This window comes from Primulina tabacum, chromosome 4 (assembly GCF_025594145.1).
Source record: "Primulina tabacum isolate GXHZ01 chromosome 4, ASM2559414v2, whole genome shotgun sequence".
In the NCBI taxonomy this organism is placed as follows: Eukaryota; Viridiplantae; Streptophyta; class Magnoliopsida; order Lamiales; family Gesneriaceae; genus Primulina; species Primulina tabacum.
The window spans coordinates 13,675,757-13,701,200 of record NC_134553.1 but is presented as its reverse complement, the minus strand read 5'-3'; the positions used below and the strand labels follow the sequence as shown (position 1 = coordinate 13,701,200).

Sequence of the window (25,444 nt, the reverse complement as noted above, 5' to 3'; positions counted from 1 at the left end):
CTCTTGGGAGTGCAACAATCAAAGTCGCAACAAGTTTTTGGCGTCGTTGCCGGGGAAGTATAATTTAATTTCAAGTCTATTTAATTTTGTTTATATTTTATTTTTCTTTATTTGAATTTTTATTGCTTTTGTGTGTTTTTATTCTTTTGCATTTGCATTTGCATGAGCATTTCGTCACGTACACTTAGTGGTCGACTCATTCGAAATAACCCTTTATTTTTACAAAACATGGCGGAAGAACCAATCCAAGAAAATGAAGATGAAATTCAATCTCAACATGATCATGATAGACGAAGAACACTTAGAGATCACATGAATCCTACAAGTACTAGTGCACCTTCATGTCTAGTTTTTCCCCCTGATGCATCTCATTTCAATTTTAAGCCTGGTATTATCCAACTTTTACCCAATTTTCATGGCTTAGATTCTGAAAATCCATACATGCATTTACGAGAGTTTGAAGAAGTGTGCAACACATATAATGATCTAAATTGTAGCATGAACACCATTCGACTTAAGCTTTTTCCTTTTTCTTTAAAAGATAAAGCTAAAACTTGGCTACAAAATCTTAGATCGGGATCCATTCGAACTTGGGATGAATTGCAACAACAATTTTTGAAAAAGTTTTTTCCATCTCATAGAACAAATTCTTTCAAAAGGCAAATCATCACTTTCACTCAAAAACAAGGAGAAACTTTTTATCAGTGTTGGGATAGATACAAAGAATTCCTTAATCTTTGTCCACAACATGGTTTTGAAATTTGGAGAGTTGTTTCTCAATTTTATGAAGACTTAACACCTAAAGATAAGCAAATGGTTGAATTTATATGTAATGGAACATTTGAAGATAAAGATCCAAACGAGGCAATTGAGTATCTTTATTCATTAGCTGAAAATGCTCAAAATTGGGACACTATAGGTACAATCGAACCATCAAACAAGATTCAATCTCCTACATCTGGTGGAGGTATGTACACTCTCAAAGATGAACATAATCTTCAAGCTAGATTTACCTCTTTCGCAAGAAAAGTTGAGGCACTTGAATTGAAAAAGAATGGTCAATTAAAATCTGTTCAAGAAATTATGTGTCACATCTGTGATACAAGTGATCATTTTACAAAAGATTGTCCCACTTTGCCCTCTTTTAAAGAATGTCTCCATGAACAAGCCAATGTTTTGAACAATTTCAAAAGGCCAAATTTTGAACCATTTTCTCAAAATTACAATCCAGGTTGGCGAAATCATCCAAATTTTAGTTGGAGGAATGATAATGCTGCACAATTTTCACAACCACATTTCCAAAATCAACAAAATTTTCAAAATTATGCACCTTATGTTTCTCCACCTAAAAGAAATTTGGAAGATACATTGAATTCTTTCATTACAAAGCAAGAGTCTATCAATACTCAAACTGCTCAAACCATGACAGATTTGAAAGATACTCTTGTTAAATTTGCATCTACACTTAATGTTCATGAAAAAGGTAAATTTCCTTCACAACCTCTGCCTAATCCCAAGGATCATCATTCACAAACTGGAACTTCTAGAACTCAATCGATGGATCAGGTAAAATCTGTTATTACCCTTCGAAGTGGTAATGTTGTGGAAAAATCCATTCTTGAACCTTGTGAAGATGATGATAAATCAACTCCAAAGGGTAAGAAAATGGAACCCATAACTTGCGAAGAGGAGGTTCAACAGACAGTGTCACCACCATTCCCTCATGCATTGAAAAATACAAAAAAATCAAATTTGAATTCTGATATATATGATATTTTTAAACAAGAAAAAGTTAATATTCCTTTATTAGATGCAATAAAACAGGTACCATCATATGCCAAATTTTTGAAAGACTTGTGCACTGTGAAAAGAAAATTGAATGTGAAAAAGAAAGCATTTTTAGCCGAACAAGTAAGTGCAATCATTCAAAATAATAATACTTTGAAATACAAAGACCCTGGTTGTCCTACTATTTCATGTATTATTGGAGAACGAAAGATTAAAAAAGCCTTGCTTGATCTTGGAGCTAGTGTGAATTTACTTCCATATTCAGTTTATCAAGAACTCAATCTAGGCGAGTTAAAATCTACTTCGGTAACACTTTTACTTGCCGATAGATCTGTTAAAGTGCCAAGAGGTATGGTAGAAGACGTATTGGTCCAAGTTTATAACTTTGTATATCCTGTCGATTTCATAGTTTTAGATACACAACCTATCGAAGCATGTAATGCAATTCCTGTAATTCTGAGTCGTCCATTTTAGCAACTTCTAATGCTCTTATAAATTGCAGGAATGGAAAATGAAGTTGTCATTTGGTAACATGACCTTGGAGCTCAATGTTTTTAATCTTTGTAAGCAACCACATGACAAAGGAGATGAAAGTGAAGATGAAAATCTTATTGAAACTCTTGTGGAAGAAAACATTCAAGAAGGGAGTACTCGTGATCAATTAGATATTTGTTCAATTGAAACTGTTAAAGAAAATATTGAAATTGATCTTGATGATTTTATCAGGTATCACTCGTTACTAGGATCAGAGAAAGAATTTGATGCAAAATATGAGAACAAAGACGAACCATCCATATTGGAGTTAAAACCCTTGCCAGAAGAATTGAAGTATGCATTTCTTGGAGAAGATGAAACATATCCGGTGGTAATTTCTTCCAAACTAGAAAGTGATCAAGAAGGTAAATTAGTTGATATGCTTAAAAGACATAAAAATGGAATTGGTTGGACACTAAAAGATCTCAAGGGCATTAATCCACTAATTTGCACACACAAAATTCATTTAGAAGAAAATGCTAAAACATCTCAACAACTACAAAGGAGATTAAATCCACACATGAAAGATGTTGTGAAAACTGAAGTTCTCAAACTACTTGATGTTGGGATTATCTACCCTATTTCTGATAGTAAGTGGGTAAGCCAACACAAGTAGTTCCAAAAAAATCAGGCATCACAGTGATAAAAAATGAAAAAGGTGAATTGTTAACAAGTCGAGTCCCATCTAGTTGGCGGATGTGTATTGATTATAGAAAATTAAATGACGCCACTAGAAAAGATCATTTTCCATTACCATTTTTGGATCAAATTTTAGAAAGAGTAGCAGGTCATCCATACTACTGTTTTCTTGATGGATATTCAGGTTATTATCAAATTCACATTGCACTCGAAGATCAAGATAAAACTACATTCACATGTCCTTTTGGAATATTTGCATTTAGAAGGATGCCATTTGGATTATGCAATGCCCCAACAACATTTCAAAGATGTATGCTAAGCATTTTTTGCGACATGGTTGAAAATTGTTTGGAAATTTTCATGGATGATTTAACTGTCTTTGGGAATACATTTGATAATTGTCTTGAAAATTTGGAAAAAGTTTTAAAAAGATGCGAGGAAAAAGGTCTTATTTTAAATTGGGAAAAATGTCATTACATGATTACTTCTGGAATTGTTTTGGGACATGTCGTGTCATCTCATGGAATTGAAGTTGATAAAGCAAAAGTTGATGTCATTGCCAATTTACCCTCTCCAAAAACCATTAAAGAAATTCGCTCAGTTTTGGGATATGCTGGATTTTATAGGAGGTTTATAAAGGACTTTAGTTTAATCTCTAAACACATTTGTAACATCTTAACAAAAGACACTGCATTTGAGTGGACTCGAGAATGTCAAAATGCTTTTGATAAAATCATTCGACATTTAACATCAGCTCCTATCATGCAACCTCCTTATTGGTCTTTACCATTTAAAATCATGTGCGATGCGAGTGATTATGCAGTCGGTGCAGTATTGGGTCAAAGAAGAAACGGTAAGCCTTATGTGATATATTATGCAAGTAGAACTTTAAACAATGCTCAAATGAATTACTCCACAAATGAAAAAGAACTACTTGCTGTAATATTTGCATTAGATAAATTTCGTTCTTATTTGATTGGATCAACGACTATTGTGTTTACTGATCATTCTGCTATTAGATATTTGTTGACCAAACAGGATGCAAAGCCACGAATGATACGATGGATTTTGTTGCTCCAAGAATTTTACATTGTGATCAAAGATAAAAAAGGAACCGAGAATGTCGTAGTCGATCATTTATCGAGACTAGTAAAAGGATCATCTTGTGAAATGACACCAATTAACGATAATTTTCCTAATGAACATCTCTTTTCAGTTACTACTACACCTTGGTTTGATAACATAGTAAATTTTCTTGTGACAGGAAAAATGCCACCGCAATGGAGTTCTCAAGATAAAAGAAAATTTTTGAATGAGGTAAAAAACTTTTATTGGGATGATCCGTATCTGTTCAAGTATTGTCCGGATAAAATTTTTCGACGTTGCATACCCGAAAATGAGGTAAGTAGTGTCATTAAATTTTGTCATTCAGAAGCATGCGAAGGACATTTTTCTTCAAAGAAAACAGCTGCAAAAATCTCGCAGTGTGGATTTTATTGGCCCACTTTGTTTAAAGACACCCACGAAATCTGCAAGATCTGTGAAAATTGTCAAAAATTGGGTGTGATTTCAAAAAGAAACATGATGCCTTTGAATCCTATTATTGAAATTGAAATATTTGATTGTTGGGGAATAGATTTTATGGGACCTTTTCCACCGTCATTTGGATACTTATATATTTTAGTTGCAGTTGATTATGTTTTCAAATGGATAGAGGCAATTCCATGTCGAACAAATGATCATAAAATCGTCATCAAATTTTTAAAAGAAAATATTTTTAGTAGATTTGGAATTCCTCGAGCCATGATAAGTGATGGGGGAACTCACTTTGTTAATAAACCATTTGGTTCATTAATGAAAAAATATGGTATTACTCATAAAGTAACTACTCATCATCCTCAAACAAATGGACAAGTTGAATTAGCTAATAGGGAGATAAAGCAAATTTTGGAAAAAACTGTTAACTCAAATAGAAAAGATTGGTCTCTGCGACTTAATGATGCACTTTGGGCATATCGAACAGCTTTTAAAACATCATTGAATATGTCTCCCTATAGGTTGGTTTATGGAAAACATTGTCATTTGCCTGTGGAATTGGAACATAAAGCTTATTGGGCGATCAAAACTTTAAATTCAAGCATGGATGATGCCAACAAATTGCGTAAATTGCAACTTAATGAACTTGATGAACTCAGAAATGACGCGTATGAGAATTCAATGATTTATAAAGCAAAAATCAAATCATTTCATGATAAAACAATTCTTAGAAAATCTTTTGAGATTGGTAAAAAAGTTTTGCTTTATAATTCTCGACTTCACATATTCCCAGGAAAATTACGATCAAGATGGACAGGCCCATATGTTGTAAAGCATGTGTATACTTATGGAGCTGTGGATATTGAAAATCCTAAAAATGGTGATATTTTTAAAGTAAATGGACAAAGGCTTAAACCATTTTTAGAAAATGAAATCTTTCAAGAAGAGTTTATTTCCCTTTCTGATCCTTGATTTTTTTTTAATTTTTTGGTGTTGCATTTAAGTTTGTTTATTTTTATTTCAGGTTTTCTTAATCTTTTTATTTTCCCGGTTAAATGGCGGATAACGGTACTCCGTGACTCTCATAGTCGGTTAAATCAGTTTTCCACAATTGCTGATACAAAAATAAAAAATAAAAAAAATCATTTCTTTTCTTTTCAAAATGGATGAAATTCTCTCAAAAATTTGTAAATATTTTTCCTCTGTTTCTGAAAATGTTTTAAGAAAAATTTATGCAGGAATGTGTGAAAGATTGAGATTGCTAATGCAAAAAGAAATTCCAGAAGATATTCGTCTTGTAATAGAAGCTAAGGTCCGATTAGGAGGAGAAGTTCCACAATCATTGCACATTCGGTATTTGTCTGGATTAGGAAAAAGCACTTATGCGAAAAAACGAAGGGCCAAAAGTTTAGGGGTTTGTCATAAGTGTGCAAGATGGACTTGTGACAAACGATGCAGATCTTTGGGATGTGTTTCCAATAACAGAGAAGATAAAATTGGTTTCATTAAGAATGGGCTGAGTAAGGAGTCTTTAGATAACATCTTATTGACTCTTGAGACGCATTCTAGTGGACATGTGCATATTAAACTTCTCCGTTTATGGAAACAATTCCAAGATGAGCGTCATAGTCTTGGGAATCCGACTAAAAAAGACCCTGTTTGCCAATTTATAAGAAAATTGGATGGGAAGCATATCCTCGACTTATAGAAGGTGTTGAAGCCGTTTCTGGACGTAAAACCAGAGGAAAATTGTGAGCCACAATCACACTACTGTTTATATGCATGTGTGTCATATTGTTTTTACTATTTATTCTGTTTACACCTGTGACCCATAATTTTGTCATGATAACATATTACCCCTATAAAATCTCTCATCTTTCTCTTCATTTTCGCAGACAAAAAAAAAAGTAAAAACATGGCTGGATCCTCTGCACAAACATTGAAAAATATTTGTGTATTTTGTGGGTCGAGTCCTGGAAAAAATGAAGTGTTTGTAGAAGCACCGAATAATCTTGGAAAGATATTGGCTGAGAGAAAAATTCACTTGGTATATGGGGGAGGTAATATTGGGTTAATGAGATCTGTTTCAACATCTGCTCATCTTAGAGATAGTCAGGTTTTGGGTATTATTCCTACAGCTTTAGCTGAAGGAAATATTACAGTTGTTACGATTGGGGAGGAATTAAAAGTTTCTTCTATGTATGAAAGAATCACTCAAATGATTGAAAATTCTGATGCTTTTATCGCACTACCAGGTGGTTTTGGTACATTAAAAGAAATTTTTCACATTGTTTCTTGGGCACAACTTAATATCCATAATAAACTTGTGGGCTTGTTGAATATCAATAATTATTATGACAGTTTGTTGACATTTCTTGATAAAGCTGTGGAACAGAATTTCATTTCAGAAAATTCACGACGGATGCTCATCTGTGCTTCGACTGCCGACCAATTAATTGATGAATTGAAAGCTTTTGTTCATAAGCCTGATCCGATGATAACAAAGATCAATTGGTCGCAATCAAGCAGTAAGAAAAGGAAGTTGGATCGTTGATTCAAAAGTCGTGGATTGGTTTGTGTTTGTTTCAGTTTGTTATCTTCAATAAAATTCCAGGTGATATCTCTTTCATTATGTACTCTTTGTTAATAGTTATTTTGACATTAGGGACAATGTCATATTCTGATTGGGGGGAGAACAAACTTATAAAAAAATTAAAAAAATTTAAAAAAAATAATAAAAAAATATATATATTATTTTAAAATAAAATCATGTTTATTGTTTGTATCTTAGTAATTTTTGCAAAAAAATATCATACATTATATGTTTGAAAGGTTTAAATTAGAACATGTATTAATCTATTTAAGGATGTTTAAATTTTTATTTGAAAAAAAAGTCAATTTTAATATTCTGATCACTATAAAAATATGATTTATGAAATATTTTTGAGTGATTAACCATTGTGATAAAATCATGTATTAAAGTATATGGCCCAAGATATACCTTATAAGAGTGCCTAAAATTTTAAACTCGCACATATTTTGTGAGTGAGTGGAGAGGATTGAGAAAACAGCTTACAAGCCTTTATTGATCATCGGAGAGGCTATCAATTGTTTAGATCTTGAGTTCTTATTTTGAAAAAAAAAATTGATATTTCCTGAAAAAAAAAGCGAAGAAAAAAAAAAGAAGAAAGATGTTGAAGATTTATGTAATTTAAGTTATATGCTACGACCCATTTATCTCTCATAAAAATAAAATAAAAAAAAAAAGAAAGAGAGAAATATATTGTACAAATAAAAAAAATATGTGGTCAAGAAGCATAAACTTAGTTTGATTCCATGATGTTAAAAAAAAAGATCAGGAAAAATATATTATAAGAACAACTAGATTTTGAATCAATGGATTTCTTATCTTTTGATTAGTTTAGCTCGTTTGTCTGTCTGCATTCTGTAAACCATTTTCCTGAGCATTTATCTGTATTCAAACTCCATGAGAGAAATCGTTCCCATAAATTGAAACATTTATTAACCTGTGAGGATATGGAGTTGAGACTCTTACTAGAAATTTCTGAAGGTCATGTACATTTAACTGCCTGAAAATAAGCTTTGAATTGATCAGTTTATATTGTTTCATAAATCATAATTATAATGATCTTGATATAACTTTGACAGTTTTCAAATTTAATTTAAACACTTAGATAGTTCTGATTACATTTCTATTTAAATTAATCAATATGTTTTGTATTGCTATTAACGCTTAAATTGCTAGGGACTAGCAATAAGCTGGTTGGGAGGTGTGATAAACATAAAAATTGTACATTAATTAAATGTTTTATAATATAAATTTATAGTTTTTGTTTTATTAAATGTTTAAATATTATATGGTTTATAATAAATTGTATAAAAAATAAGTTGTTGTGTAATTATAAGTTTTTAATATTTTTACAGGTTCGATAAAAGAAGAATAACATTGGCGTTGCAAATGGGATTAAGATGATTCTTGGACCTGTAGAAAGTTGATGATAATATCTACAATATTGGTGACAAGCATGAGATAAAAATCCTCTCACAATTGGGATCAAATTAAGCAACAAATAAAGTTACCAAAGGAGTGGCAGTTTTACCATGCTCTAGTATTTTGACCATATCTCTCAAATTACTTAGTCAAATGGTCTGAAAAAAATACCACAACTAGACAACTCAATTATCCACATGTTTCTTTTTATGTGAAGAAGCAAATTCGGAGAAAAAGATTTTCAAAAGTGATGTGTAATATAATATAATATCTTGGAACACCAATGAAGACTTATGTGTAAAAAAATAATATTTTATTTGTGGTTGTCTTCCCAAATTTGGCTATAAATAGGGGTGCATTGTAATGTATTGGGATATCCTTCATTCTATGAACAAACCTTTGAGTTCATAATATTTCTCTCTATATTTTTCCTTTATTTCTTCATTTAAATATAATTAGCATGTTAATTTCATATTCAAAGTTTTACACTTTGAATAATGAATAGCTAACTTCTTAAAGTTGAGATGAAAAGGTGAAACTCTTGGCATGATAATAAGGTTACTAAAAGGTAAGAATCTATGTTTTATATTATTTAATCATTATTTATTGTTTATGTTATATTTATTTCTTTAAGCATTTTTATACCCTACTTATAAGTGGGAGTTTTGATTTATTGTTGCTATATGTTACACTAAATTCTTGGAACCATTTAAATGTTAGTTTGGTATTACCAACCATTTAAAGTGGATCCCTTGATTTATTATATATGAATATATTATAATATTAAATTCTTGGTACCATTTAAAATGTTTGTTTGGTTTTACCAACCATTTAAAGTGGGAACCTTGATTTACTATATATAAATATATCATAATATTAATTTCTTGGTACCATTTAAATGTTAGTTTTGTTTTACCAACCATTTAAAGTGGGAACCTTGATTTAGTGTTTACAAATATATATATAGCACAGTAAATACTTGACAATATTTATAAGTTTTGGTATATATTATATACTTATAAGATAATAATATATAACATAATATAAATATGATTATTTAATATATTGGAACCATTTTATTAAGTGGATTTCAATATTGTTCGTTAATGTTAACTTTATTAAAATACCAAGAGTGGATCATTTAATCTCAGCTACTTAAATTAAAATTTGAACAATTAAAAATTACCAATTAAAGATTCAACAAATAAAAGAAAAAATAAATAAAAATACATTGTAGTGGACTTGTAATTACTTTAGCTTCCCTGTGGATACGATATCGGACTCATCGAATTATACTACTTGTGGACAACCTGCTTTTGGGAGTGCAACAATCAACGTCGCAACATGCAGCTGATGGTTTGATATCGAATTTATTTAATTGAGAAAGGATCTGCAGGCACGAGAACTTGCTTCTGCTCTACCAGGCAAGTTTCCTAAGAGTATATTACCTTGTGCTACTTCTGTACATGTAAGAGAGAACAAGGCCAATAAAGCCGAGGAGCTACTAGGGCTGTCTGCAAGTACATTTCCAGATAAGTCAAACATCATCCTACTCGTCCCTGCACAGATTGCTGCAGCTGCAGGCCATCCTCAAATAGCAGCCGACTCTCTAGTACTGAAAATACCTGATATTCAACATAACGAGCTGGAGATATCGATGGTGCTGATGTTGTGTTTGATGCTGCAATTCGGTGGTGGTCATGCCATGACCGAAGACAATAAACTTGATATCATTATGGAAGAGGCTGCTTCATTTAAGCTCAGACATGGAAAGAAGGATGAGGCAGCTCGTCTCTACAAGGAACTTGTGAAAAACATGGGAGAATGGAGGCCTTGGTAGGGCTTATTCAAACTACTGCTCGTATCGATATTGAGAAGGCAGAAGCCTATGAGAAGCTATTGAAAACGGTATATAATCTGACGGGAATTGATGTTGAGAGTTTGGAGAAAACCTCCGGCGCGAAACATGTTGAGAGCAACGGTCTTACTTTGGGCATTGCTGAAGCATACAAATCGAAGAAGGAGAAACCAAAGAAGAAAAGGAAGAGAAAGCCAAAGTATCCAAAAGGGTTCGACCCTGCAAAACTTGGTCCTCCACCGGATCCAGAAAGATGGCTACCGAAGAGGGAAAGGTCTAGTTACAGGCCAAAGTGGAAGGAGAAGAGAGCAGCTAAGATAAGAGGTTCCCTGGGTGCACATGTTATAGATAAAGAGTCTTAAAGTAATTTGAACACGAAGCCAAACCGAACGGCCAACTCTAAAGGAAATACTCAGTGATTTAACATGAATGATGAAACGTTGGTTTCTTATGAGACTGTATTTTGTGATTTTTCTGAAACTTCTTTGTTCACTAAACCAATATATTTCAAATTTACAAAATGTCAATTTTAGTTATGTATGTATTGATGTGTGAAATTTTTAGTATTGTACGTTTCGTTAGATCAATTATAGTCGTGTAATTATTTTTTGTTTTTGTATTTTTTTAATATTACAAATTAGTCAATTTTCCAAAATCATGTAATTAAATTATCAATATTATTGTTAATTTTTTGTAAGTACGTGGTTAAAAAATTCTCGAGACATTTACGTGTGTTTGACAATGTAATTATAAATTTTAACAATAATATTAATCATATAGTTAGATGATTTTGGTGAAAATACTATAATTAATAAATAAATAAAAAAACATAGTTTCAGGATTATAATTAATTTTATGAAACATATATAAATCAATATCTATATGACTAAAATTGATGTTTTTATTATTCGAGCTATTTCAAGTCCATTTTTCAAATCGATTTATCAAAACACAAACTAACAATTTTTTACACGTCTCTAATTTTCTATTGGTACTAACATAAACTATTTTATTTCAACGAGGTTAGCCTCTAGTTAAAATCTAATTCACTCTCAACTGCCATTCAGTAATAAAAGTGGAGTTTTGTTAAGCTATTATTGTAAAACATAATTAAAAACAGAAATTAAAAAATGTGCCTTTCAGAATTCAGATTTTTTTAGAAGTTGAATGTCAAGAGTAAAATTTAGTTTGGTCGGTAAATTGGTATATGAATTATTGTAAATAGTTTAATTAGTATATGACCTATTTACAACTTGACAATTTTGGTACATAATTCGTCTTCGAAATATTTGATCTGGATACACCGAGTTTGTGGAGAAATAATCATTGAAGAGCCTCGCATGCCCGGCTTCACGATTTCTTTTGATGAACCTTCTTCTTCGCCGCATCACATTAACTACTTGTCGGTTTTGTTGAAGTATCAATGATATTAGCACTTTCCCCGGATCATAATTTTCGTCATCAACTTCAACTTGGACTTCGTTTTCACTTGTCGAGCTAGAGCTGGAACTACTGGAATATTGAGACATTTTGGAGTAAACAAATTCCACTCTACGTGTTTGCCAAATGATATGTTTGTAGAATGAAGAATTGTATAGCACAAAGTGTCTATATATTTTTTCTTCTCAACTGCTATATTCCCACGACCAAATTTGCAACGGCTACGGTTCATATTCCGTCGGAGATGTAAAAAGCATACAGATTGCATGTGAATTAGATAAATAATTTGGTGGATATGGATTATAAGAATAATTTGGTGGATATGTGTATGGATGATTTGGTGGAATTTGGGAATTTTGGGAAGAAGTTGTCACGCTCCGAGACCGAGGCGCCGGTGACATCTTGCATTGTTAATCAAATAAAAATAAGCATCGTAGAAAATAGCCAAATACCAGTCTATTTCATAAAATTTCATTGTCTTTTACATGAAAGGAAAAATACAGAGGTTGCGGAACCGAAAAGTTCAAACATTTACGAAGAAAGACAAAGGAACACTAATGAGCTTGAACATCTAGAACTTGAATTCCTTGCTTCTAATTCTTTACCAGCCCCAAAACTGCTCCGGCTCATTTTGTTCTACCTGTTCTTCATTCTGATCTGGAGAGGGACATAAGGGGGTGAGCGTTTTGGGAAACATTCAGCAAGTGGGTTCGATCGAATACCAGAAAACATTTAATACATAATATTTTTAAAACATTCTTCTTTTTACGTAGCATAATATATCAGAGTTGAATGAACATAAGTCAAACATTGAACAAATCAGAGCTTCAGAGTTGGATGAACAGAAATCAGACTTAGAACAAATCAGAACTTCGAATCAGAACAGAACTTATCAGACAAACATATTATAATGATCATGGGCTATCCTTGATCTTGGTCTCTCTCTAGGACCTTCTCCTGTAAATGGGCTCCTTCTGAGGTCTTTTCCCACATTCGGGCTCCCTCTGGGGCCTTCTCCTATAGACGGGCTCCCTCTGGGCCTTTACCCTCACAGGCTTTTCCGATGCATCATTATCAGATCCATAATTATAACTTATCATTCAGAGACGGATTGGTTCGAACAAAGTGAAACCAAGACAGAACGAAGCGGAGGGCATGAACGAACAACGGACGGAATGAAACGATTTTGAAGTTAACTTAGAATTTCGAAATCATCACTTATACACAACATGCAGTAGACGAACGGATTTTAAAACATACATAATTTTAAAACATATAAACCCATTTACCTGAAAGATTGTTCCAAAAGTCTTGGAATGAACAAGTTGGATTTTGACACTGAAAAACGAGTCACCTTGCAAAAATTTTTGCGCCTGATTGAACTATTGGATCGATCTGAATTTTGGATATGTTGCTCCAAACGCATGTAACGTATGTTCTGAATGGTGGAGATCGGATTTAGACGTGTAAAACAATTAGCAAAACTTTCTGAAATCGGACAGAATTTTTGGTACTCGAAAATTACAACTTTTGGAGAGAACTTTTGATATTATTTTGGTGTGATTTCACTCATTTCTTTGCCACTATTTATAGGCACCAATGTGATTTTAGGCCTTCCTTCTCCACACAAAATGTTTCATGGTTTATGGCATTAATCACCAATGTGACTTTAGATCTCCTCCCTCCATACCAAAGGTTGCATAGTTTATGACATTAATCACCAATGTGACTTTAGGTGTTCCCCCTCCATACCAAAGGTTGCGTGTAATTTATTCTCCTTTATGACAAAATTCATCTTCAATGCAAAAATTAAAATCAACTTGGTATTTTGTCTCTTTGTATAGTAAAATTTTGAGTCTTCGCATAAGTATTTTTTTCTGACATTTTTGGATAATTCACGAAATTTCTAAAATAACCTCGATAATTTTCATCCATTTCAGCACAAAGTAGGATTTTAGAAATAAATTTTTCAAATAAAATTGATATGATGAAAATAGAATAGATAAGATTTTTTTAGTGATTTATGATGTAAAATAATGTGTTTAGATGTTTGAAATAATTTGTGGAATGCGTGAGTATTTATGAATATTTAATTTTTTTAATTAAAGTAGCCGTTAATTAGTCACTAAAATAATTTTCTAATTTTTTTAATAAAACTAACCGTTATTATTTTAATATTTTTAAAAATAAATAATCTTTATTTAATTATTAAAATACATTACTAAATTAAATAATATAAATATATATAATATTAATATATGTAATTAATGTGGTGGATCACTTTTCTTTCAAAAAAAAAATAAAAAAAAGAAGAAGTAATGTGGAACGCCCACATTACGTGACACAAGTGGGTGGATAATCACCCACATTGGTATTAACACCACATTGGTGTTCAAACCAATGCCATTTGTTTGAACACCAATGTAGGTGTCTTAGGTGATTGACGTAATGCGATGAAAATATACCCTTATTGTGTCGAGTTGCAGAAAATCGGATTTTGATCACACCAAGTATTCGTAGCGAATTGAAATAACGTAAACAAAACTCTATCAATAAAACATTCATACTTCCGATGTATAAACCACGATACATTCCAAAGTAGTCGTACATTCCGAAGTATAAACCACGATACATAATAATACCAGCACATGAGATGTTGAATCCACGGAAAAGACCAGCAAGACCATCAGATTTCAAGGTCTTTCCATAGACATCCACTAAACACTTGAATTGTCTCTCGCCTCCCTTCTTCGCGGCCTTAGCATCATTAGCAAGACGTGTACGAGAATGTGTTGTAAATTCACGACTAGCTGTATTCCTAAACCATTAAGGGTCACGTGTGTATTGATTTCTGTGTTCCTATAGAAAGTCAAATTTAAGGAGTTAATTTGGCGATTTAAGTTTGATGGAGATCATACATTTCGCTTATAAAAGGATTTATAAGCGGATTTCATATTTGAAAGTTGTGAGGTTTAGCATGACTAATAAATTTGTGAGGAGAGTGCGACTACCTAATTTTTTTGAAGGAGTTCCAAAATCGACAAATGTCAAAATTTGAGTCAGTTGATGGTTGACTTTGACTCAGTAGTTTTCAAAAAGTGTCTTTATATCATTATAAGGAGCTGTTTATATTCGGCACATCGGTGATGTCTGATCGTCAGATCGAAAATATGAAGAAACCATAATCATTGATTGCATGATGGATTAGGCTTGGAGTAATCCTATTGAAACTCTAATTAGTATGAGTCCTTGTTTAGGCGAAATAATCAGTAAGAGTTTTGACTCATTCGACTAGAGTATCCTAATTAAACTATAACTTAGAATTTTGGCATTTTGATTTGTTAAGAAATTATTATTACTCTAAAGTTTTAGTGATTGACAAAATCAAAATATCACATAATTGTTTCAGAAAATGGCTGCAATCTTCCTTGTATAATAGGAACCATTTCAACTGTCAAGATTGCAACTTGAAAATCAAACCACCTATCCTTCAACCATTTGCAGCAAAAGAGGTTCAACCGTTAAATAGCTTCCCAACCGGCTGTTCTAAGACTTTAATTCAATTCATTAAAGAGGTATTATTGCTCACTTAATGAAAGACATTCTCCGACCGGCTCAAGATATTCAATGGTTTTGCACCGCTACAAGTCAACCATATCCTACACGAGTCTCGATAAAGATCTGCATTAATGTCACTATCCCATAATAAAAAGATTGCTTATACATCCTTCAAGTTCTGATGAAGATAACAGTCACCACAAAAGGATGCTCAGCAACAACTCTTCAAGGAACGGGATTCAAAGCTACACAAGAAAAGAGAACATTAAATGTTTGTTGAAGAACATTTAATGAAGTCGCAGCTAATAGTGACACATCATTATAGTGATACAAGTTTACGTTATTCATCTTTTCCGACCGTTGGAATGATATCTTATAAAAGAAGAGTTGAAGAATGCAAAATTTAGTTCAATCATTTTTAAGATTTTCAACCACGTGATTGACACACTACTGAAGCTTGCATGCTCAAAGATCTAAGCGCACTCAAAGTTAATATACTCCATTTCTCATCAAGCACTCACTCAGCAGAAAGATATCTGAACATTCAAGGATCAATTTCGCGCTACTCAAAACATACAGTTTTCTTTTATCAGTAACATTTTGGTTATTTGATTGATTGTATTGTCTGGTGAACTGAGAGTTCTTAAAATCCAGAAGTGTAAAGTGATCACTAAGATTTTCAAAATAGGCATTGTGATAAATCCTGATTGAAGTGGGCTGTTGCAATAAGTTTGTAAAGCCAAAGTCTTTTAGTGGAATTCTTCCTAAAGAGGAAGAAGGGGTGACGTAGGATTTTTATCTCCGAACATCCATAAAAATCATGTGTCTTTAGTTTTCGCGAACACTTACATTTGAATTGTCTCTTGTTAACAAGCCAACCAACGAGTTGCAGCTATTATTAGAAATTGTGAACCGTTTTCCATATTTTTCAAGTGGTTCATATTTCTAGCCGCTCAAAAAAAACTTTCAACCGCCTAAAAATGTTTGAAAACAAATTTTAAAATCAAATATTTTTAAAGAGTTTATTCACCTTCCCCCTTTAAACTCTTTCCCGATCCTAATGTGATTCAAAGTATCTTGATCGAACATTATCTATATAAGATTGCATTATCTAGATGAGATTGAAATATCTAGAAATTATCTAGATATGATTACATTGTCTAGATCAAATCTAGACAAGATTCTAGATATCTTAGTTGGTCAAAACAAGTAGTAAGAATACTAATATGATTCTACTAGATCCATGATATCATTATATAAGAGATAACACGTAATGATTGAAAAATTCGTATGCATGCTCATCTAGTAGCTCGGGATGACGATATATGGTATGTCATCACTTATGGGCCTATTAAGATCATGAAAATAAATACAGCTGCGATCACAACTGAAGGTACTCCCCAAGTGGTGGAAAAGCATCGATCTGAATGGATAACTGAGGATAAAAAGAAGGCAAATCTTGATAACGTCGAAAAATTCATTCTTTATAAGACTCTGGACAAAAATATGTTCGCCAAGATTAAGACTTGTACCACAGCAAAGAAAATATGAGAAAAACTCACACAACTATGTGAGGGCAACGATCAGATCAAAGAAAACAAGTTGACTGTTGCTATCCAGAAATTCGACGCTGCAAAGATGAAGCCGGGAGAAACTCATTTGACGAACGGTTCAACGGTATTATCATCGAACTTATTTCTTTAGTAAAAGAATATTCTAATCGTGAAATTGCCTTGAATGTTATGAGAGCTCTTCCCAAAGAATGGGACGTAAAAACTATAACAATGCGAGAGTCCAAAGATCTGAACAAGCTGGAAATTCATGATCTCTTCGCTGATCTTAAAGCGTATGAGTTCGAACTTGGAATACGAACTGAAGAAGAACCATCCACCTCCCAACGAACGAAGGCTTTGGTAGCTACCATGGTAAATCTTCTGTTCGAAGAGTCCACAAGTAAGAAATTGGCTGAACAACTAAGCAATGAAGACATGTCCCTATTTGTTAAAAAATTTGGTAAAGTCATGCGTAAAAATCAATCTCAGATGAATAAACCCTACTTCAAAAAGGACCATACTGATGATGGTCAAGTTTGCTTTAACTGTGGAAAGAAGAGGCATTTTATTGCAGAATGAAACATGCCAAGAAAATATTAAAAGAGACTGGTTGAGAGGAGACGGTCTAAAGATGACAAAAAGTTCACCAAAAAGAAGAGTCAACGAGCTTTAGTCACAGAAGAAGATAAAAGCAAATAGGTTGACACAAATTCAGAAAAATCCATCTCTGAGGAATTTACGAGTGAAAGTGAAGATGAGACGGTGAAATGTCTTATGGCTAATGAAGTTCAGAATCCACAGATGAAATGGTATTTAACTTTGACTCTATTGAATTTACACGAAAAGATCTAATCACGGCACTATACGACATGGTAAATAAGTTCAAAGGACTACCGCAGAAATTCGATGAAGCCAAAATAGGACTTAAAAAACAAGTTGAATCTCTCTAGCTGCTCGTAGCAAAAGGAGGTTGACGTTTTAAAAGTGAAGTTAAGTATGCTAGCGGCTGAGAAGGATGATCTGCGTAGATTGTTTCATGCCACGTTAAAAGAGAACAAACGATTGATGAATATAGTCAACACATGGAACGAGTCATATGCCTCTCTTAATAGGATTCATGAGATGCAAAAATCAGCCGGAGACAGAACCGAGCTAGGTTATAGCATCAATGAATGTAGTACTTCAGAAGCATCAACTCAACCGTTACTAGAGAAAGACAGTTTAAAATCAATTAAATTTGTGAGATCTAGTACGGTATATGAACATGACAAGCCTGAAGTCCAAGGCATTCAGAATGTCAATCTTGAGGATAATGAGAGGCGATGTGGTTTAGGATACGTCGAAGTTGAGAGTACTAAATCCAACCGATCATGGATCAGACGCAGGCCAAATCCAACCGCTCACAGCGGTTCAGATTGGTCCTGCAGAAAGCCAAGTTCAACTGGATATCACTCAAAAACAATACTTAACCATTACTACAATAACCGACCTGTTCAGAAGAGATACAGAATGATTGACAATGACAGACGACCAAGACAACATACTGAAAAAGAAAGAACACCGCATACACTACCTGATTATGCACTTAACCGCATTCACCTTGGGACACACCATGGAAAATCCTTTAGGATAATTCAGATATGGATTCCTAAGGGTCTAATCAGCTCAAGACCCAAATAGGAAAGGGTACCAATTTTTCATTTCAATAATTTCAGGCATTGAATAAAAAGAACTTGGAAGAATCCATCTGGTTCCTGGACAGCGGTTGTTCTAGACACATGACAGGGAGCAAAAGTCTTTTATCAGAAGTTGTCAACTACGAAGGACCAACAATCACCTTCGGTGATAAATCTAAAGGTAAATTTGTGGGTAAATGTAAGATTATCCATGGCAAGATTATTATTAAATATGTACTTCTAGTAGAAAACCTGTGTTATAACCTGATTAGTATAAGCCAACTTTGTGACAACGGGTATGCCGTCGTATTTCACAAACACATATGCACTGTTAAATCTGCTGCAGGTAACATTGTACTAACTCGGCATAGAGAGCAAAATACATATAAGGTAAAATGGAATGATGATTGTCTAAATGCGCCTACTTGCTTCATCGCCTTAAATGGTAATAAAAATTGGCTTTGAAATAAACGACTTAATCATTTTAATTTCAAATCTATTGCTACTATTAGCAAGCTTAAGCTGGTATCTGGTTTGCCTAACATTGATTTTGCCAAATATAGAATATGCAATGCTTGTCAGCTAGGTAAACAAATTCGCTCAACCTTCAAGAACAAAAGAAGAAACTCATCAGCTAGATGCCTGGAACTTCTCCACAGAGACTTGTTTGGACCTATACCGGTAATGAGCTTAAGGGAAAAGAAATATACCCTTGTGGGAATTGATGACTTCTCCAGATTCACATGGGTAATATTCTTAAGCTCCAAAGATCAAACCGCGGCTCAACTGATCAAGCTCCTCAAAAGACTTCAAAATGAGAAAACTAAAGCAGTAGACATAATCAAAAGTGACAGAGGAACTAAATTTCTGAACCAATTCTTATCATCTTATCTTGAAGATCATGGCATAAATCATGAGCTGTCAGCTGCAAGATCACCTCAACAGAATGGAGTAGCTGAAAGAAGGAACCACACACTAAAAGAAGCAGCTATGACCATGCTGGCAGAATCCGATATCTCACAGCGATTTTTGGCGGAGGCTATCATTATATCCTGTTATACTCAGAACCGGTCCATGATCAATAAAAATCATGAAAAGACTCCATATGAGATCTGGAACGGCAAGCAGCCAGAAGTTGGATACTTCCGCATTTTCGGTTGTAAGTGTTTTATTCATAATAATGGCAAGACACACCTAACCGCATTTGATGTAAAAGCCGATAATGGTGTCTTCCTAGGATACTCGGCAGTAAGCAGAGCATATAAAGTTTATAATAAAAAAACTCTCACTGTTGAAGAATCCATAAATATTGTATTCGATGAATCATCCATATGTCACGACAATAGCAGTATCAGCATTCATGATTTAATCAATAAACTTGATGCTACTAACTTTGAAGCTAGCAGTGATGACGAAATAGATTGGAGAAAAACAGGTGAACACATCTCGGAGCAAAGTCCAACCGCTCAGGAACAAACTCATCAGATAAATGAACCAGAGAACAATCATCAACCAGAGATTATAGAAGAAGAGTCGGTGGAACAAGAAAATGATATCATACAACCAACCGAGCCAAATCTATATGGACCATGTCTCTGGTGGAGGAAGGACCATCCACTCGAGCTGGTCATCGGTAACCCTACTGCTTCTCTTAGAACTAGAAAACAAATGATTAATGAATTTATGCATGCTGCTTTTTGTCTCCCAGTTAGAACCTAAAAAGATTGATGATGCTCTGCTTGATACCAACTGGATAGAAGCTATGCACGAGGAACTTAATCAATTTGGCATCTAGTTCCTCATCCCGATAATACACATGTTATTGGCACTAGATGGGTGTTTAGAAACAAAATGGATGAAAATGGTTCGATAATCAGAAACAAGGCTAGATTAGTGGCTCAAGGCTATAGGCGGGAGGAAGGAATAGAATTTGATGAATCATTTGCCCCTGTCGCTAGACTAGAAGCAATTAGAATATTTATGGCCTTTGCAGCATTTAGGGGATTTTAAGGTATATCAAATGGATGTTAAATCTGCATTCTTAAATGGTTTTCTAAATGAAGAAGTATATGTAGAGCAACCACCTGGCTTTGTTAATCACATTCATCCTGATTATGTTTACAAACTAGATAAAGCATTGTATGGACTAAAACAAGCCCCAAGAGCATGGTATGGCATATTAGCTAAATTATTGCTTGAGCATGGCTTCTCAATTCGAACAGTTGACAAAACTTTGTTTAAATTTTCAAAAGATGGTAACTCGCTATTTGTATAAATATATGTGGACGATATTCTATTCGGATCAACTAATCCTAAATTGTGTGAGAGATTCTCTAAGATGATTCAGGAGCAGTTTGAAATGAGCATGATGAAAGAATTGAACTTCTTTCTAGGGCTGCAAGTCAAGTCAAAGAATGGCATCTTCATTAACCAAGCTAAATACACAAAAGATATGCTGAAAAAGTTTGGCATGGAGAATTGCTCCCAAGCTACTACCTCTATAAGCTCATCAATCAAATTGGACAAAGATGAAGGGAGAATCTCGGTGGATACAAAAATGTACAGATGATTAATTGGTTTACTATTATATTAACTGCTATTCGTCCAGATATTATGTTTGTTGTTTGTTTCCGCGCACGATTTCAATCTAATCCTATGCAATCTCACTTTACTGCCGTTAAACGTATCCTTAAATATCTTAAGGGCGCTATTAATGTGGGTCTTTGATACCCCAAAGATTAAAGTCTTCATCTTGTAGGATATTCAGACGTAGACTATGTTGGTTGCAAAATTCGCAGGAAAAGTATTAGCGGTTCGTGTCAGTTTTTGGGTGATAGACTAATATCGTGGTTCAGCAAGAAACAGATGTCTATTGCCACATCAACCGCTGAAGCAGAATACCTTGCGGCTGGAAGCTGCTGCGCACAGATGTTGTGGATACAACAACAGCTCAAAGATTATGGAATTCAAGCCAATGAATCTCCCATCTTCTGTGACAACACAAGTGCAATCGCAATCACATACAATCCTGTTATGCACTCTCGGACAAAGCACATTGACACCATTTTATCTAAGAACATGTCATGAAGAAAGAGATTCGGCTCGAATACGTATATACGGATCAACAAGCAGCTGATATATTCACGAAACCGCTATCAAAGGCTAAGTTTTCTTATTTTCGAAATACGTTTGGTTTAATCGATTTATCTTAGTTATTTTTAACATCTTTATGATATTGATTTATCACCAAGTTTGTGATGCAGGAAATGAAAGAGATAGACAGATAACAAGCAGTAAAACAAAATAAATTTTTATTAATGAACGCGGGATCGTACAATAGAAATTTCTTTTTTCACCGCACTCATCCAAAAGGCCAACCAAGTGGTCAGCCCTCCGATGGAGGTGCACATAAAGTCCTCTGAGAAGGCAATCCTTCTCAGAGTCCTTTGCTCCTTCAGGAGCATGAGGAGGTAGATACCTTCATCAGTGAAAATGTCTGAGGTATCAGTGACGCGGAGGCGCCGCCGATACTTTTTTAGTGTTACCACCCCTTTGGGAGTGGCAACAAGTCCTCCACTAAGGGAGGACTGAAGTTCCTGGATTTTTATCCAGGTCGACAGCGTATTTTCCAAGACGTTGTCCTCCAGAGCAGCTTTCCTAGCTGCAACAATGGACCACATATGCTCCTCAGCTAGATCAAGCTCTTTTGAACTGCTTTCCTTATCCATCATCTGTTGTTTTATTTGCTTTGTGTTTCAAGTGATTTTGTGACTAAGCTTTCTGTTTGTATTTATAGATAAGAACCATACGAAGAGTCACCATCATAATCATTGACAGAAGAATATAAAGATTTCTGTCAAATTACCGCCGATTCATTTCCCGAGTATAAGATTACTTAATGCATTTACTTAATGGGAATATCGGTTTAGTCAATAAACCAATGGGAGTTCAACCGCATAGATTGACCAATGCTTAACCCATGGTTAGTGAGTTACTCAACCGCTTCCTCTATAATCATATTATACAAATATGTTCATTTTTCTAAAGGGCATGATTTCTCCACTTCATTTCATAAAAATTACTCAACTCAGAGTCTGCCCTAGTTGGCGTGACGATTATCTTCTTAAAATTTGAAATCAATCATTTTACCGTCGTCTAAAATTTTTCAAAATTTTAAAATCCCTCCACTAACAGTCCTCTAGTGGACTGATTTGTGATTCTTTGAACCAGACAAACATAATCGTTCTATGCATTATTATTATCTTTACCTTGCTACAAACATACCAAATTTTTTCTAAGAAACTATGTCTGAGATTTTCTTACAAGTGTTTATTTCAATTTTTCTTCTTCAAACACACAAATGGCCGCATCAATTGCTCAAAACACTATTGCCATCAATTCGCATCAGTACTTGCCATGACTAAAAAACCAATGCAAGCCATGTTTCGTCTGCTTGAATTCTCTGGGCTTCGTTCATTTCTGGGGTGCAGTGTGAAATATTCTGAGAATCTATTGAAAGAATTCTTCGACTCAGCATACATGGAAAATGGTAAAATTATACATGTTGTTCAAGGGAGAAATCTTCACTTCACCCAGAAGATGTTTGCTGATTTGTTTAAACTACCAGCAGCTGGAATTACTGGCTTTTTTACACTTCCAGATGGCAATATTGAGCTTTGGAGAAGCAATTTTTCCATCACTGAATCTCCGATTTCTTCTCCAACCTGTCAAAAACACGATCTGAAGATCGAATTCAGACTGCTGGCTGATATTGTGGCAAAGGGAGTTCTCGCTAAAGGTGGTGCGTATGACAAGATAACCTTGGAAAAATTTCTTGTCATGGCCATCATTTCATCAAATATGAAGGTCAACTGATCTGATATTCTGTTCAAAACACTGGTGGCAATGATAAAGAAAGAAAACTAGTCTCAAGGGTTTGTGGTTCAAATCTGTCATATGCTAATTGATGCAGGATTGAACCGGTAGGAATGGCTGAAGTTGGAAAGACCTGTTCAACTGGCCAACGGTTGAAAAATTTATCAAGAAGAATCGACCAACTAATGAGGAAATAGTCTACATCAAAATGGAGACTGGGGTTGAATTTGTAAAGCAAAAGAAGACTGATTCAACTCCCAAAGAAACAAAGAGAAAGATGGTCCTAAAATCCAGCTTTGATGATGAATCAAGGGATGATGTACCTGTCTCTCAAGTTTTCAAGAAGAAACAGTCCGAAAGGTTCAAATCAACGAAGATCAAGTTGATTAAGCATCTTTATGTGCCATTGGTTCCTCCTCTGATCCATGCAGTCATTGCAACAAAGCTCAAAGGAATTCAGATTGATGAACTAGAAATTGAGTCTTCTTTCTCAAGAGTTCATATTATTCTCTCAACAGACAAGGAAAATCAAATCCTGATCGAAGAACCACCAAAAACCAACTCAATTCATACCGCCATTGTTTTAACCAGCGAAAGAGTCAATGAGATTGTTCAGAAGAAAATAGAGATGTTTGATCAATGAGTTATATTTCGAACTATCACAACATTCGACTTATTGATTCAAACCGGTAAGATCAAGGCTGCTGGCAAGCTTGAACGGTCCATCTTGGAATGGACAGAAATATCTGACCAACTGCTTTGTGCCGTCGAGACTCATTTGAAATTCAAATGAAAGAGAGAGCTCTCCGAGTACTGATCCAATTGAGACGGAACAATTTTGTTCCTACTTGCCCTACTACAAAAGATGACTCAGTTGTTATCTCCCAACTTGAAATGGATTCTCTCTCGCTTTCTATGGTTATTGCTCAGATGAGGCAGGATCTTCACCTTCCAACGGTTGAAGAACAGAGTAAGCTTGACTCAAAAATGAAATTACATGAAAAACTGAGCTCTGAGACGTTCAAAGCTCAATCCACAACTCAGAATCAACCATCTTCATCATCTGGTGATCTTATTAAATCTATAAAGTCAGAAGTACCGGGTGGAACTACCTTAATAAGTCACGAGGACAACACCCTCCCACCAACTGAAATACTCATGCCAGATGATGCTCCCATTACTCAACAACTCTGCCATCAGGATGTTCCAGACCTTCTACCTGCTTTTCACACGATCTCTAAAATTGATACACATATTCAACCGAATCATATCGGCCTTTCTGAAGTTCAACCTCTTTCTGTTGATGAGGCCGTGCAATTCTTATCTGACTTTGATAAAACTGCAACCTACCAAGAGAAATCCTCTTCTCCAAAATCTCCTTCTGTTGCTGATCCTCATCAAGGCGTTCTCCAAGAACCGTTGATATCATCTACCAAAGATCTACATAAAGACGAGGTAACCATTGCAGATTATCATACATCTGATGCTCCAGACACAAAAGAAGGCACAAGCAACGTACCCTCTGCCTCCACTGCTGATATAGACAAAATAATTGAGGATATAACTGCTGAACTACATGAGCCTCAGTCATCAAAATCTATTGGTAAAGCATCATCTTCTCAACTGGTCTCTTTCAAGGCCAGGTTACTTTCTGATCAAGTTGTATCTGAAGAAGAAGAATTCATGGAAGAAAATTGCCAAAAAGAGATTCTAACTAGACTTGTCACCGTGGATCACTCAATTCTTGCTCTTAACCGCAAGCATTTTGATATATAAGAGGCTTTTCAATAAATGAAGTCTGATCTCTGAAAGGACTTTTCTGCCATGAATACGAGTATTTCCCTCCGGCAAGACTAGCATATTTCTTCACATCTCAACACATCTCAACATGTTCTTTGAGATCTCAGGACAAATCACTCGTCTTCAAGAACATGTTGATCAACGATTGGATGCTCAAGGATCCCAGCTTGCAGAA

General features: G+C 34.3%; 2 protein-coding genes across 2 annotated transcripts; both read left to right on the top strand.

Annotated features, from left to right (window-relative positions):
* Window positions 1-1,557: 1,557 nt before the first annotated feature.
* Window positions 1,558-7,099, top strand: LOC142541561 (uncharacterized). Its single transcript, XM_075648070.1, has 6 exons — window positions 1,558-2,074; window positions 4,226-4,362; window positions 4,498-5,387; window positions 5,686-5,789; window positions 5,868-6,024; window positions 6,610-7,099. Exons 1-6 carry the CDS (start codon window positions 1,558-1,560, stop codon window positions 7,049-7,051), a joined length of 2,247 nt encoding a protein of 748 aa, XP_075504185.1. The 3' UTR covers window positions 7,052-7,099.
* A 935-nt stretch (window positions 7,100-8,034) lies between these two features.
* LOC142541852 (uncharacterized) lies at window positions 8,035-10,729 on the top strand. Its single transcript, XM_075648305.1, has 3 exons — window positions 8,035-8,073; window positions 9,906-10,316; window positions 10,388-10,729. Exons 1-3 carry the CDS (start codon window positions 8,035-8,037, stop codon window positions 10,727-10,729), a joined length of 792 nt encoding a protein of 263 aa, XP_075504420.1.
* Window positions 10,730-25,444: the final 14,715 nt, after the last annotated feature.

Bases quoted from the DNA above. Each gene is read 5' to 3' on its own strand.
- LOC142541852 (XM_075648305.1), top strand. From the start codon at position 8,035: ATGGAGTTGAGACTCTTACTAGAAATTTCTGAAGGTCAT. The intron at 8,074-9,905 runs GTACATTTAACT...AAGGATCTGCAG, and splicing joins TAGAAATTTCTGAAGGTCAT to GCACGAGAACTTGCTTCTGC. The intron at 10,317-10,387 runs GTGAAAAACATG...GATATTGAGAAG, and splicing joins CTCGTCTCTACAAGGAACTT to GCAGAAGCCTATGAGAAGCT.
- LOC142541561 (XM_075648070.1), top strand. From the start codon at position 1,558: ATGGATCAGGTAAAATCTGTTATTACCCTTCGAAGTGGTAATGTTGTG. The intron at 5,790-5,867 runs GTCTTGTAATAG...TGTCTGGATTAG, and splicing joins AGAAATTCCAGAAGATATTC to GAAAAAGCACTTATGCGAAA. The intron at 6,025-6,609 runs GTCTTTAGATAA...TCTTAGAGATAG, and splicing joins AAGAATGGGCTGAGTAAGGA to TCAGGTTTTGGGTATTATTC.